This window comes from Martes martes (genome assembly GCF_963455335.1).
Source record: "Martes martes genome assembly, contig: SUPER_18_unloc_2, whole genome shotgun sequence".
In the NCBI taxonomy this organism is placed as follows: Eukaryota; Metazoa; Chordata; class Mammalia; order Carnivora; family Mustelidae; genus Martes; species Martes martes.
In genome coordinates, this window is record NW_027666703.1 from 119,694 (window position 1) to 133,862 (window position 14,169).

The 14,169-nt window shown below is 43.5% G+C and overlaps 1 protein-coding gene across 2 annotated transcripts in view; it reads right to left on the reverse strand.

Moving 5' to 3' along the window:
- The window catches only part of ARHGAP17 (Rho GTPase activating protein 17), an 86,209-nt gene that overhangs the window by 51,926 nt on the left and 20,114 nt on the right, over positions 1 to 14,169 (reverse strand). For both annotated transcript variants that reach the window (XM_080831725.1, XM_080831724.1), the window contains exon 2: positions 625 to 664. In XM_080831725.1, coding sequence (XP_080687851.1) covers positions 625 to 664 — 40 coding nt within the window. The remainder of the gene's footprint in view (positions 1 to 624; positions 665 to 14,169) is intronic.

Consider the following 14,169-nt stretch of genomic DNA (forward strand, 5'->3'; position numbering starts at 1 on the left):
TGCAGGAGCCCTGGTTGAGGTCCCCACAGGAAACACCACTCCCTATGGAGAGGAAAAAAGACATCCAGGTGGGTGGCAGACCACCTCAGGGCCTCAGAGCAGTTCTGCCAGATCTGGTCACTGTCACTGAGACTCTAAGTCCCTTGGGACCCAGCTTAGCCCAGAACTGGGGAACAATAGCGTGAAAGGGAAGGAGAAGTGGAAACTCTAGGTTGGAGCCAGTGGGGCCCTCCGCCACAGCTGGCAGGGCCTGTCCCATCTAGGACACCATCCCAGTAGCAAACAACAGTCCCTCCGCCTGCCCAGGACCCGTGACCAGGCCTCAGTGCCAGTGAACTGGCCCATATACCCCACCCTAACACCTGGCACTTGAAAGCAGGACTAGCCCCATCTGAACTTCATAACATGACACCAAAGTTTCAGATCCCTTTCCATCACCGTGCAGCCCAACTGCCCTTCTTAAGGATCAAAACCACGCTGATCAATTTTATTTTATTCTGTTTCGTCAGAGAATACACACATACACACATACATCCATACACTTCCATTCTCACCTATGAGATTTGGTTTGGTTTGGTTTGGTTTTCTTCTTTAAACAAAGCACCTGAAAAAGATTTTTATTACCTGTAACAGATCTTCACTGAGGACTTCTGTTTTCTCAGCTCTGTGGGGGGGGTGAAAAAATCAAAAGTTCAGAGTTAGGAATCCAGAAATGCAAAGCAACTCAGGAAATTCAGTAATAATCATCATCCTGGAGTTTAAAACAAAACAGGCAGGAACGAATGATAACTTGGGGAGAAATTCCACCGATGTTTACATCAGAGGGCTGCTTAAGCAAAACCAAAGAAAACCAAAGTTTGCAGAGAATGGCAACCCCAAACAAGAGCCAAGGATTGAGACCAGTGGCTCCTCTATGTGGGCTGTACAGAATCCCTGGCAGGGGGGCGGGGGGAGTATGCTGACATAAAATGCCAGTTTCCAGGTCCCATCTCTATTCTAATTTAGCAGGTCCAGGACAAGATCGTGCTCCATTCTGAAGAAGCCCCGCCTGCCCAGAACTCCATGGCCCCAGACCCACAGACCACCCTTTGGGAAAAGCCTGCTTAGAGAAGCTTAAACTTCATTTCTTAAAATGATCATTTCTGAGTTTCACAGCCTTACTGAAACAGGTTTGTCACAAATCCAGGAACAGGATTCAACAATACCCCCTCAAGATGGTAACAGCCGAGCATTCTCTCTTTCCAGTATCTCATCTTGCCTTTAAAAAGAAACCGTATTTTCAGCTTTCCTCCACTTATGCCTTCCAACTACCATTAACTACATTAACCCCATAGACCTTTCCAGAAAAGCCAACCTGCCACCCCACAATCAGCACAGGGGCATTCAGAGCTGCTCGAGCCTCGGTTGCCAGATTACAGTACTTTCTTTTTTTTTTTTTTTAAGTTTTTTTTTTATTTATGTATTTGACAGAGAGAGAGCACAAGTAGGGGAGCAGCAGGCAGACGGAGACAGAGAAGCACAGTCCTCGCTGAGCAGGAAGCCCGATGCGGGGCTCAATCCCAGGACCCTGGGATCATGACCTAAGCTGAAGGCAGATGCTTAACAGACTGAGCCCCCCAGGCACCTCGATCACAGTACCTTCTTAAGAAGACTTTCCTCTGCAGTCCAAAAGGACAGCGCCTTTGCTGTACATAAACCCAGAATGACAGTAATCGAGGTGCCCTGTTGGGACTTCTGGTTTAAACAGTGATCGAAGCCAAGTCAATGAACATCCCTACCTAACTCCCATTGAAATGACCAAGGAAACTTTTAAAGGGAAAAGAAAAAGTCTGTTTCAGCCCTGAATGTTGGCAGAGTTGGGGGAAGGGGAGGACCATCAATGAACCAGAATTCTGAAGCCTTTTCAAAAGATTTACTGCAGAATGGAAGGCTGCATGATCTTGCCCGTGAACGAATCTAATGCAAGAGAAGGAAAAGCCGTTTGGCCAGAAAGTGAATGGGACCCCCTGAGACTGACCTCAAACCACTGCTAAGCTTAGTTCAGTACAGCCAGCGGCCTGAGGTGTGGTGGTGCACACCTCCAGCCCACGCTTGGACGATGGCAGATCAAGTAAAAGCTGGCACTGCTACAAAGGATTCCAAGACCAGTTGTCACTGCAGTGCCCTAGTTAACACAGAGATGCCAACAGCAGTGGCTCACACACCAGTTCCTGCAGGAAACCAGAACACTGGGCTCCCAGGTTACCTGAACCTGGGATACCAGAACTCAGATACCTCCCAGGTCCACAGGAGCAGAGCCCGGAGATGAGGTCAAAGCCCCAGCTTTCAGAGGAGGCCAACTTTCAACTCTATGAACAAGTTCTGCAAGCAGCGGGCCAAATTATGCCATCCCAGACCTTGCTTGGCATGCATGGTGCCAGGCATTGCGGAAGCGCCAAACATAAGTAAGCATGCCAGTTAGGGAAGTGGGGCAGGGCCCCAGCTGACTAGGAGCTCAAGCAACCAGCCTCAAAAAGAACCCTGATGGCCAGCCTCGCAGGGACATACCTGGCATGAGACCACCATAGCTTCACCATGACTCCTGTTCACCAATAGCCTTGTCCCTCCTCTAGCAAAATAGCAGCACTAGATTGTGTAACTTTGGCCTCAACTTCTCTGGCCAGGGCCCTGTATGCCTGGGATAGAACTGAAATCTCTTCCTTCTGTAAGTATAAGTATACACAGACCAAAGTCCCCAAGGCCTACTGAAACATTCAGAGTTTAAAAGAAGAGATTCAGAACCAGTAAGTCCTTTGATGAGACAAAATTATTTTACAAATATAACAGAAGAAGAGGAAAACTTAATTTTAAAGTCCCAATGTGGACCATTTGCAGGTATGGGAAAGTTACTAATAGCTGAGAACCAACTGTATGCATCTTTTCCCAGCAACTTGTTCAGTGGCCTCACACTGGTAATTTGAAATGAAAAATCAAACACAATACAAACAAATGTAAACAATACAAATTAGGGCTTTTGTGGGGGGGATGTCAAACATCTATGAGCACAGCACTACAACAGCCACAAAGAAAATAAAGCAAACGTAAAAACAAACCAAGTATCAACTTCAAGAAAAAACAAAAAGTCCATCAGAAAGAGTCATAGTACACTACTATGCTTAGCTGCAAATAATTGATTGTATATAATAATATAAATATCAAACAGTAGTATATCCAAAAATTGTTAATATAACTGTATTGGAAGGATAAGGGAACAGAAGTGAGGAGAAAGTCACATAAGAGCACGAAACCCTCGTTATCCTGACAGGAAGCCAGTAAGTAATAACTAAAACTTCATAACTTGAAGGATAGCAGTTTACATATTTGTCTATAAATGTATATATGAGTAAACGCCAGAATAAACAGAAATTTGAAAATAGTTTCCTCTGGGGCTGGGGACTCTCACTTGGGAGAATGAGATTAGTAGAGAGAGAACCCACTGTGGTAAGTCTTTTACCATTACTTGACTTTTTAAACTACCTGTATAGATAGTTTCAAATTTTAAGAAATAATATATTAGTTACATTTTTCAGAGACATGCTTGATATGGTTTCAAGTGATGCATAGTTTCAAGTGATGCATAACTTCAAGTGAAGCATAACTCTAACTTAAAACAATGGGTCCAACTGCTAATCTGCACAAAAGTATGCAGAGTGTCTTGACTATAAAACAAATTTGTAGGGGCGCCTGGGTGGCTCAGTGGGTTAAAGCCTCTGCCTTCGGCTCAGGTCATGATCTCAGGGTCCTGGGATCGAGCCCTGCATCGGGCTCTCTACTCAGCAGGGAGCCCGTTTCCCCACCCCCCTCTCTCTGCCTCTCTGCCTACTTGTGATCTCTGTCTTTCAAATAAATAAATAAAATCTTTAAAAAAAAATTTTGTATATTTAATGTCCTTCTTTTCAAATTAACAACCAAGCCCTTTGCTTTAAATTCAGAGGTACTTTACCAAAAAAGCTATTTGGAGGTGGAGATATACATGGAACATATAATAGGAAAATGTTAACATCTTGCTTAAAAATAAATTTATCCTATGTTTCCTGCCCCTGTGGACACTATATATTACATTGATAAAATCAGTTTTTTTTTTAATTAAAAATTTTTTTAAAGATTTTATTTATTTATTTGACAGAAAGAAAGAGAGAGCACAAGCAGGGAGAGTGGCAGGCAGGGGGAGAGGGAGAAGCAAGCACCCCCTGCTGAGCAGGGGGCCCCATACAGAACTCAGTCCCAGGACCTTGGGATCATGACCTGAGTCAAAGGCAGATGCTTAACCGACTGAGCTACCCAGGCACTGTGATAAAATTAATTTGAGAGAGAAATCCAATTTCTCTAAAGACTTGTTTATTTGAGAGAGAGAACACACATGTATGCGCAGGGGGAGGGCAGAGGGAGAGAATCTCAGGCAGACTCCCCACTGAGCGTGGGGTTCGATCTCATGACCTGAGCCCAAATCAAGAGGATGCTTAACTGACTAAGCCACCCAGGCATCCCCCAAATGTATCTTTTTAACCAGATTTTTTAAATTCACTGAAATTATTAAAAATTACCTATTATCAGAAATGATTACTTTACTGAGCTTTATCAGCCTTATGGACTTATAATTGACAAATAAAACTATACTTATGTATATTATATATATATTTAAAGTATATAATGTGACAATTCAGCTTGCATATATATTGTGAAATGATGGCCCTAATCAGGTTAATGAACATATCCATCACCTTCCACAGTTCCCTTTTTTGTAACAGTAGTTGTGAGAATGCTTAAGATCTACTCTCTTAGCAATTTTTAAGTATATAATATAGTATTACTATAATCCCCAGAGCTTATTCTTTTTCATTTCATTTATTTATTTATTTATTTGACAGAGAGAGAGAGAGAGAGAGATCACAAGCAGGCAGAAAGGTAGGCATAGGGGGAGGGAGAAGCAGGCTCCCCGCCGAGCAGAGAGCCCGATGTGGGGGGCTCAATCCCAGGACCCTGAGATCATGACCTGAGCTGAAGGCAGAGGCTTAACCCACTGAGCCACCCAGGCGTGCCCCGCCCCCCAGAGCTTATTCTTTTTATAACTGAAGGCTTGTACCCCTTGACTAGCATCTTCCCACCCTTTAGCCCCTGGTGACTATCATTCTATGCTGTTTCTATAGATGTGAGCTTCTTCTTTTTTTTTAGATTCTACATATAAGTGAGATCATACAGGATTCGTCTTCCTCTGTCTGGCTTATTTTGGTTAACACAATAACCTTCAGGTTCATTCATGTTGCAAATGGCAGAATTTCCTTCTTTCTCATGGCTGAATAATATTCCTCTGTGTGTGTGTGTGTGTGTGTGTGATGTATGTGTGTACATACACATAGACACATATATGTATGTATCACACTCACACCCCTTACATCTTCTTTAATCCATCCGTCAACCAACACTTAAGTTGTTTCCGTACCTTAGTTGTTGTGAATAACGCCGCAGTGAATATAGGAGTGCAGATATCTTTTGAGATGCTGACTTCATTTTCTTCAGATATATACTCAGCAAGGGGGTTTGCTGCATCATATGGTAGCTCTATACTGTTTTCCATGATGACTGTGTTCTCATCAAAGTACACCTGGGTCCCAATTTCTCCATATTGTCACCAACATTTGCTATCTCTCGCCTCTTTTATAACAGCCATTCTTACAGGTAGGAGTTGATATCTCATTACGGTTTTGATTTGCGCTTCCCTGATTATTAGTGATGTTCAGCACCTATTCACGTACCTGTCGGCCACATGTATTTCTTCTTTGGAAAAATGTCTAGTTAGGTCTTTCGACCATTTCTAAACCAGGTCATTTGTTGTTGTTTTTTTTTAACCACTGAGTTGTATGAATTCATTATGTATTTGGGGCATTAGCCCCATATCTATAATTTGCAAATATATTTTCTCATTCTGCAGGTTGCTTTTTCATTTTCATTGCGTCCTTGCTGTGCAGAAGCTTTTTAGTTTATGTAGCCCCATCTATTTATTGTTGCTTTTGTTGACAGTGCCTTTGGTGTTATATCCAAAAAATCAATGCCAAGGTAGATGTCAAGGAACTTTTTCCCTATATTTTCTTCTAGGAGATTTGTGGTTCCTAATATTACATTTAATTCTCTAATTCATTTTGAGTTAATTTTTTTAGAGTGGTACAAGGTAGGGGTCCGGTTTGCCTTCTTTTCCCAACAGTATTCATTAAAGAGATTGTCTTTTCCCCATTGTGCATTCTCCGTGCCCTTGTCAACAATTAGATGACGATTTACATGTGGATTTATTTCTGGGCTCCCAAATCTTCCACTGATTTACGTTGTTGTTGTTGTTTTTATGCCAAGACCATACTATTTTGATTACTACAGCTTTGTAACAGGTAGACCCTTGGACAACACAGGAGTTAGATGTGATAACCCCTTTGCAGCCAAAAATCAGCGTTTGGATTTTAACTCCCAGAAAGCTTAACTACTAATAGCCCTACTGTTGACCAGAAGCCTCACTGATTAACATCTTTATATGCTACGTGCCTTATTTACTGTATTCTTATAATAAATTAATTTAGAGGGAAAAATGTGATCAAACAAATTGTAAGGAAGAGAAAATACATTTACTTTACTGGACTGTAAAAACTCTGTATGTAAGCTATTCAAACCCATGTTGTTTGTTCAAGGGTCAAGTAGTTTGGAATCAGGAAGTCTGACGGCTCCAGCTGTGTTCTTTTTGCTCAGGATTGTTTTGGCTATTTGGGCCTATTGTGGTTGCATGTGGATTTTAGAAGTATTTTTCTCCTTCTGTGAAAAATGGCATTGGAATTTTTTTTAAAGATTTTATTTATTTATTTGACAGAGAGACAGAGAGCACAAGTAGGCAGAGAGGCAGGCAGAGAGAGAGGGAGAAGCAAACTCCCCACCGAACAGGGAGCTCGATGTGGGACTCAATTCCAGGACCCTGGGATCATGACCTGAGCCAAAGGCAGTCCTTAACTGACTAAGCCACCCAGGCACCCCAATGCCATTGGAATTTTGATAGAAACTGTACTGAATGTGTAGACAGCTTTGGGTAGTATGGACATTTTAATAATACTAAATCTTCCAATTCGTGAATACAGGATATCTGGGAAAGATGACTTTTAAGTGACAAATCATGATTCTGGAATGTAATATACAAATTGGGGTGGCTCCTTCACACAATAATATGCCCACTGCCCTATACTATCCCTACCTTAATTTTAGGGAGCCACCCCTGCCCCTACTTCCCCCAATATGTGGCCCAAATAACTTGATCTTCCTCATCGCTGCAACTGGTCCAAGTCTCAGTCCTTTGTATGTTGAATTGTTTTGAAGTGTTTATCTTTACCAGAGACCTAGAATTTTTACCCAAGGCAAGCCCAGCAATTATTCAGAATACCGGCTAAGATGCCATTTAAAGGATTTATAAGCCCCTTAGTTTTTACTGCAATGTGATTTTTTTTTAAAAAAGGATTTTATTTACTTACTTGAGAGAGAGCGAGAGTGAGAGAGCACAAGCAGGTGGAGCAGCAGGCAGAGGAAGAAGCAGGCTCTCTGCTGAGCAGGGAGCCCGATGCAGGACTCGATCCCAAGGCCCTGGGATCACAACCTGAGCTGAAGGCAGACGTTAACCGACTGAGCCACCCAGGCACCCCATCTGAGATGTGATTTTTTTTTATCAGATTTTAAAAATTCATTAATAAAGCAAAGAGGGGAGAAACATATTAAACTTATCAAGGCACCTTAAAGTGATCCAAAATTTTTAAAAATAATACTTGCTAAATCAGATTATTTTCAATCAGACATTTTGCTACACAGATACAAACTTTTTGTTATATGGGCCTTTTTTTCTGCTTTGTCAGAGCCGTCTTTGTGCACAGTGTTCTGTGCTTGAAAACACACTTGAATGTTTCCTGTCTGTAACTGGGAAAACAATACAAAGCAGGAAAGCACTTCCCGCTCGCCATTTTACTCTGGGGTTTGTTTTTTCCTATGCACACCACTGTGCAATTTCACAAGTCATTCAGACAAGGCTTACAGCAGGCAGCAGTTGTAATTTCTTGATTACTTTTTGGTAAAGCATAACCTTTTTCCTTATAATTCCCAAAGCCTTACAGCAGCAGGGCTGTGCGGACCTTGATGACCCCCACCCCGTTCTCCCTTGACTGGTTGTAGTAATGTCCCACCTTGCAGTTGAGGCTAACCGAAGTCTCACTCAGCCCCCTTCCCAGGCCACGAGAAAATGGAAATGCATCCATTTTGAAAAAAAAGTCATTCAGCTCACCAAAAAAGACAGAGATGCTTCAACTAGGACACAGGGCCAAAGGAGAATCTCCAGCTGGCCCAACAACTTCCAACCCTAATGGCAGACTGATTTCTGGAACGGTTTCTGCCAAGGCTATGTTCAAATGCCTGACACCATGATTGTGAACCGCCATCTTGTTTCCCAGGATACCACCTACCACACTCGGGCTACATACACCTACCTGAGGCATGTATTCCAAGTGCCACGGAAATCAGTGCTTGAGGCCACATCTCCAGTGCATGCTGTGATCTTCCAAGCACTGCATATTACTAACCTAGCCCATGCCAGCAGGGAGTTCCACAGGGGCAGAGACCAAGTCTATCGTAGCCATCACTCCCCGGGCTCTAGCACACTTCTTACTACCTGCCTGCCACACAGTAGATGCCTCATAAAAATACACCAAATGAATCAGTGGAAAAGTAAATGGCTGTCCCAACAATAGAGTAATAGCTTGAAAAAAGGATCTTTCTCGATTTCAAAAGAAGTAGCAAGAAAAAAAAAATTCAATAGCAGTAGACAGCAAAGAAGACGTATGCACAGAATTGCCTTCCACAATAAAATCCACAATGACTAAAATTCAAAGGTGATAGTGCCTTCCCAAGTTAATATTTTTTTAAATGAAAAAAAAATACAGAAAGTAAACTATCCATATTACCAGGGGTCAGCAAACAATGGCCTACAGGTGTAATCTAGCTCACTGCCTATTTTTGTATGACCAGTAAGGTAAGAATAATTTCTACTTTAAAATGGTTGGGGGGGTGCCTGGGTGGCTCAGTTGGTTGGGCGACTGCCTTCAGCTCAGGTCATGATCCTGGAGTTCCGGGATCGAGTCCCACATCAGGCTCCCTGCTCGGCAGGGAGTCTGCTTCTCCCTCTGGCCCTCCCCCTCTCGTGCTCTGTCTCTCTCTCTCATTCTCTGTCTCTCAAATACATAAATAAAATCTTTTAAAAAAATGTTTAAAATAAATAAATAAATAAATAAATAAAATGGTTGGGGGAGGGGCACCTGGGTGGGCTCAGTCAGTTAAGCATCTGCCTTTGGCTCGTGATTCTGCTTCTCCCTCTGCCTCTGCTCCTTCCCCCTGATTGTGCTCTCTCTCTCATTCTGTCTCTCTAAAATAAATAAATCTTAAAAAAAAAAAAAGGTGGGGGGGGGGACTCAAAAGAGGAATACATAATACAATGCACCAGAATTACTTGACATTCAAGTTTCCATGTGCACAAATAAAGTTTTATTGGAACACAGTGAGGCTGACTGGTGGATGTATTATCAATGGCTGCTTTCATGCTACAACAGCAGAGCTGAGTTGTTCTAACAGAGACCATACGGCCTGTGGAGCTCAGAGTATTTACTCTCTGGCTGTTTGCCAACCAGTGTGCCAACCCCAGGTCAACACCAGTGACTCTCACAGGGTGTGGTGCAAACCTCACTAAGGAGGGTTTTAGGAATCACTCTGAGGACTGGTATGTGAGGCTGGTCTGGAGGTGTATTTCGTCTTCTTAGACATTCCACCTCATGTCGGAGAAGCTGCTGCCAGAATGAAGGGGGGTGGCTGACTGTTAATATGGCCCAAATGTGAGGCACAGCCCAGGGCTGGTGATGCTGGTGACAGGGCGGGATCAGAAATTATGTCTCTCCTCTACCCACTCACCTCCCCTCAAACCACTGAAATATTGTAACTATTGTTTTCTTCCTGATTCCTACTCATAAACATATTTCAGGACAATATCTCAATAAATACAACTGCCTGGGTCTGGCATCAGCCAGCTTTTTCTGGAAAGGCAAATATTTCAGGCTTACAGGCCACACCATTGCTGCTGTTATCACTGAGATCTGCCGTTGTAACACAAAGGTCACCACAGACAACATAGAATGAATGGACCTGGCAATGTTCCAATAAACTTGACTTATGGCTACCGCCATGTGAATTTGCAGAGGTGGTTTTTTTTTCCTTCTAAGTAGGCTCCACGTCTAGCATGGAGCCCAACACGGTCCTTGAACTCGTGATCCTGAGACCAAGACCTGAGCTGAGATCAAGAGTAGATGCTTAACTGACAGCCACCCAGGTGCCCCATGAATTCAAATAATTTTCATAGGTCACAAGATATTCTTCTTTTGATTCCTTTTTTTAACCATTAAAAAATGGAAAAACCCTTCTGAGCCAACTGGGGCTGGATCTGGCCCACAGGCCACAGTCTGCTGACCCCTGATCTGTGTACAAGTGAAGTGTGCTTTCCCATGAAGCTTCAAGCCTTTCTAATCACTTCCAAATTCTTCTTACTTTGAAGGGGATTTCTGTGCTTTCCCAATTCGCTCTTCTGAAGGCACGAGATGCTAGCTTTTCAAGACTTCACCAAGATTGCTCCTTTCAACCCCTGCAGACATTCTGAGCCCCTGAGAGCAGCGGCTTGCTCACCTCTTCCCACTCAAACCATCTCTACCCACCGACAGCTAACAGCTGACCCAAGAGCCAACGCTAACTTCAAACATCTGTGTCTCCCCGTTGCCCCAAGATCACAGTTCTGATGGTTTGGGTTGACAAATCTACACAAGAGATGATAAATCTGTGGGTTTTTCACTTAAATAATGACTTCGATGTATCAATTGAAATGAAAGAAAGGGGGGGGGCATGGGGAGAAATTTTAAAGTGATTTGAAATTCTGGTTACCTGCAAAGATCTAAGCGCATGTTTGCTAAGTGATAGAAACTGTGATCAATCAGTCGGGGAATCTTAATACTGTCTATGGGGCAACGACACACATGGTCACTGTCTGCAGGAAATTCATATTTGCAGGGAAATTGCAGGGGCCAGCCCCACAGCTAAGTGGTGTATTTCATCCTGCTGGGAACCAGATTTTGTGCAACGCCGTCTTCTCCTGGTACAAGTGTTTACAAAACCCACTTGAGCCTCTGTGCTGAGTTGGGACACACTCGTCTGGTTTCACAGCGAGCCAGGGGACGGCTGGGTGAGTTTTTCCTGTTCTATCTCATTAGATTAGCTGTCTTCTTAAATTTCTGGGCAGGGATCTGAAGGCTACTTAATTGGATTTTAAAAATAAAGGAACCCTCTGACACTTTATAAATGCAACAATTTGTTACGCATTCCACAAAGGAGTTTAAAGTCTTACAAGAGGGTTTGTAGCACTCTAAAGGGAAAGTATGGGAAAAGAAAAACAAAAGATTCCCATGAGTAACACTGAAAAGAAAAAGGATATTCATCAGCAGGAAAATGATCAAATAGAAAGTATTTTGGTAATAACATGGGTGAAATACACTTAATACGTCTACACTCTATGCTCTGAATTATTTCCCCAAATGATGAAAGTCTGGCCACATATTTACAACTTTTCTGAGATAACATTTATATTTTTATTTATTTTATTTTATCTATTTAATTTAATTAATTGATTTATTTATTTTTATTTATTTTTCTGAGATATACTTTTTTTTTAGCAGTAACAAAACCCTTATCAATCTTAACTGACTCTCCACAATATTATTTGAATTCTAATCCATGACTAAGATGAACTATTATATTTTTTAAAATCAACTGAATTGAGGTTTTTTTTTTTTCTTCTTCCTACACATGTAAGCTTATACGGCAGCTTTTTGTTTGGTCACTTGGCCTTTTTCCTCCCCTCTCTGGCACACGAAATGGAATCTCTTTGCTGTCCCGGCTGTAACCACGTGCTAAGTCTGAAAGCTCCACCAACAATTTCTGCTTATGGCAAAGTGGGAAGGAAGCTCCCTGCCACCAGCACACTCTGCAGACTCTGCCTTCCACAGTCTCCTGCCTCGGGCTGCTCAAGCCAATTACAGCACTGGCTTGGACCTGAAGGCAGCTGAGTTTGAGATTTCAAAATGTATTCAAGCAGGCAGAAATACAAGCGATTTGCAAGGATCTCACCGTGGACAATGCACGTGGAGCTAAACCCTGTGGGGTGGGGGAGATCCGGGAGGGGGTCCGGTTTACTGGCACCCCAACGCAAAGAGGCCAGGCCAGGTGGAGCTGGAAGGTCTCACACAAAAATTGGAAGCAGAAGTGCCAGAGGGAAGGCCACACAAATTCGAGGGCTCGGCTCTGACTCAGTGCTCGGGCCACTCCGGGAGGCCCTCTGCATCTTAAGACAGGTTGTGAAAGCCCTCTTCCAAATGCTTCTTCCTGAGTCAGCATATTTGGACTTTCAAGAGCACGTTCCCATAAAAAGCAGGTTATAAACGATCATTAAGTTCTCAGGCCAGGATCCATTTTGCTTATATCTGAGGGACCCATTACACTTGCAACTTATCTAGAAGACAGCCCTAGTAGGTGCCTACTGATTTCTCTGAGCCACGGTGATCCAGGGAAGAGTAGTAAAAAAAAAAAAAAAGTCTGAGATAATAGTGATTCTCAACCATGGCTATGCATTACACCCCAGGGCCTTTAAAAATAATACAGATGATTCCATTTTTAAGAAAAGGCCAGAAAAGGCAAATCTAGGGGGGCCTGGGTGGCTCAACTGGTTGAGCCTCTGCCTTCAGGTCAGATCATGATCTTGGGGTCCTGGGATCAAGCCCCCGCATCTGCTTCTCCTTCTCCTTCTGCTCTCTCTCTTCTCTCAAATAAATAAATAAATATCTTTAAAAGAAAAAGAAAATCTATAGAGGCAGAAAGTAGAGTAGGGCTAACTGGAAGGGAAGGATGAGCTAGACAGGGGCACGAGGAATCTTACTGGGGTGATTCAATGGTTGTCCAATCAGAGGGTGGTAATAGTTACACAACGCTGTCAGTTCACGTAAAAAAAAAAATCACTGAACTGTAAACTTAAAATGGGTGAATTTTATGACCTATAAATAAAGTTGTTTTAAAAATAATACCTGGACCCCAACCCAGAATGACTGAATAGGAATCCCGTGGCGGAGGGGAGGGGAGGGGGCGCCTGGCATTTTGTTTTAAAGCTTCCCAAGCCATTCCAAAGTGTGGCGAGGGTTGAGAACCCCTGTGTCAGAAGGGTCAGGGTACCAAGCCAGCAGGTAGTGGAGTAACCACCAGGACACGACAGAAAGAGGGTCCAGTAGTAAGTGGTTGGCAGTAGCATAAACAGTCAGAAGTGTCCCTCTAGCACCGGCCACAGACAAGCTCTTGCTATGTCAAGACTGCCTGGTACGTGGTCTGATGTACATGGCTCGTCACTGAGTTCACTCTCCTACCTTCACAGGGAGGGTGAGTTGAGTGATAAGAAGCCAGCAGACAGCAGATTCTAAGTTGCACTGTAGGCAAAGGAGGAGACAGAATATGGTACGAGCTGAGTTAGGGCTCTAGGGTCAGGCAGACCTGGCAATGAATCCCAGTGCTTGGGCTCCACCACTGTGAGTGTCTGTGTCCTCCCCAGTAAGATGGGAATGATGGGAATAATAATACCACCACCCCAGGGATTGTTTTAGAAACACCACGATCTCATTTCTCTCACTGCCATGGTCCCTGGCGCCCCGTGAAGCACCTGGGGCATGAGCCGTTCTGAGCATCATGACCCACCACCACCACCACCTTCAGAGAGCTCCCAAGCTATGTCGTCTCTGGGAGAGACTTTTCTGCAGTGACCAGGCTGTTCTGGCTTCTCCCATAAGTTACACAAAGACACAGAGTGGCATCGAACCTCCAGCGGGGGGAGGGCAGCCTGTTCCATCACAACAAAGGGTTGGTTGTGGTGACCCCGCGTGGGCTGGAGGCCACTGAAGAGAATCATGGGCACAGAATGCACAGAAACGTGGAGACTGGGTGTGTGGTGAGTTAGCAAAAAACCCTTCACCACAGGATCACTGTCTTAGCCCTCTG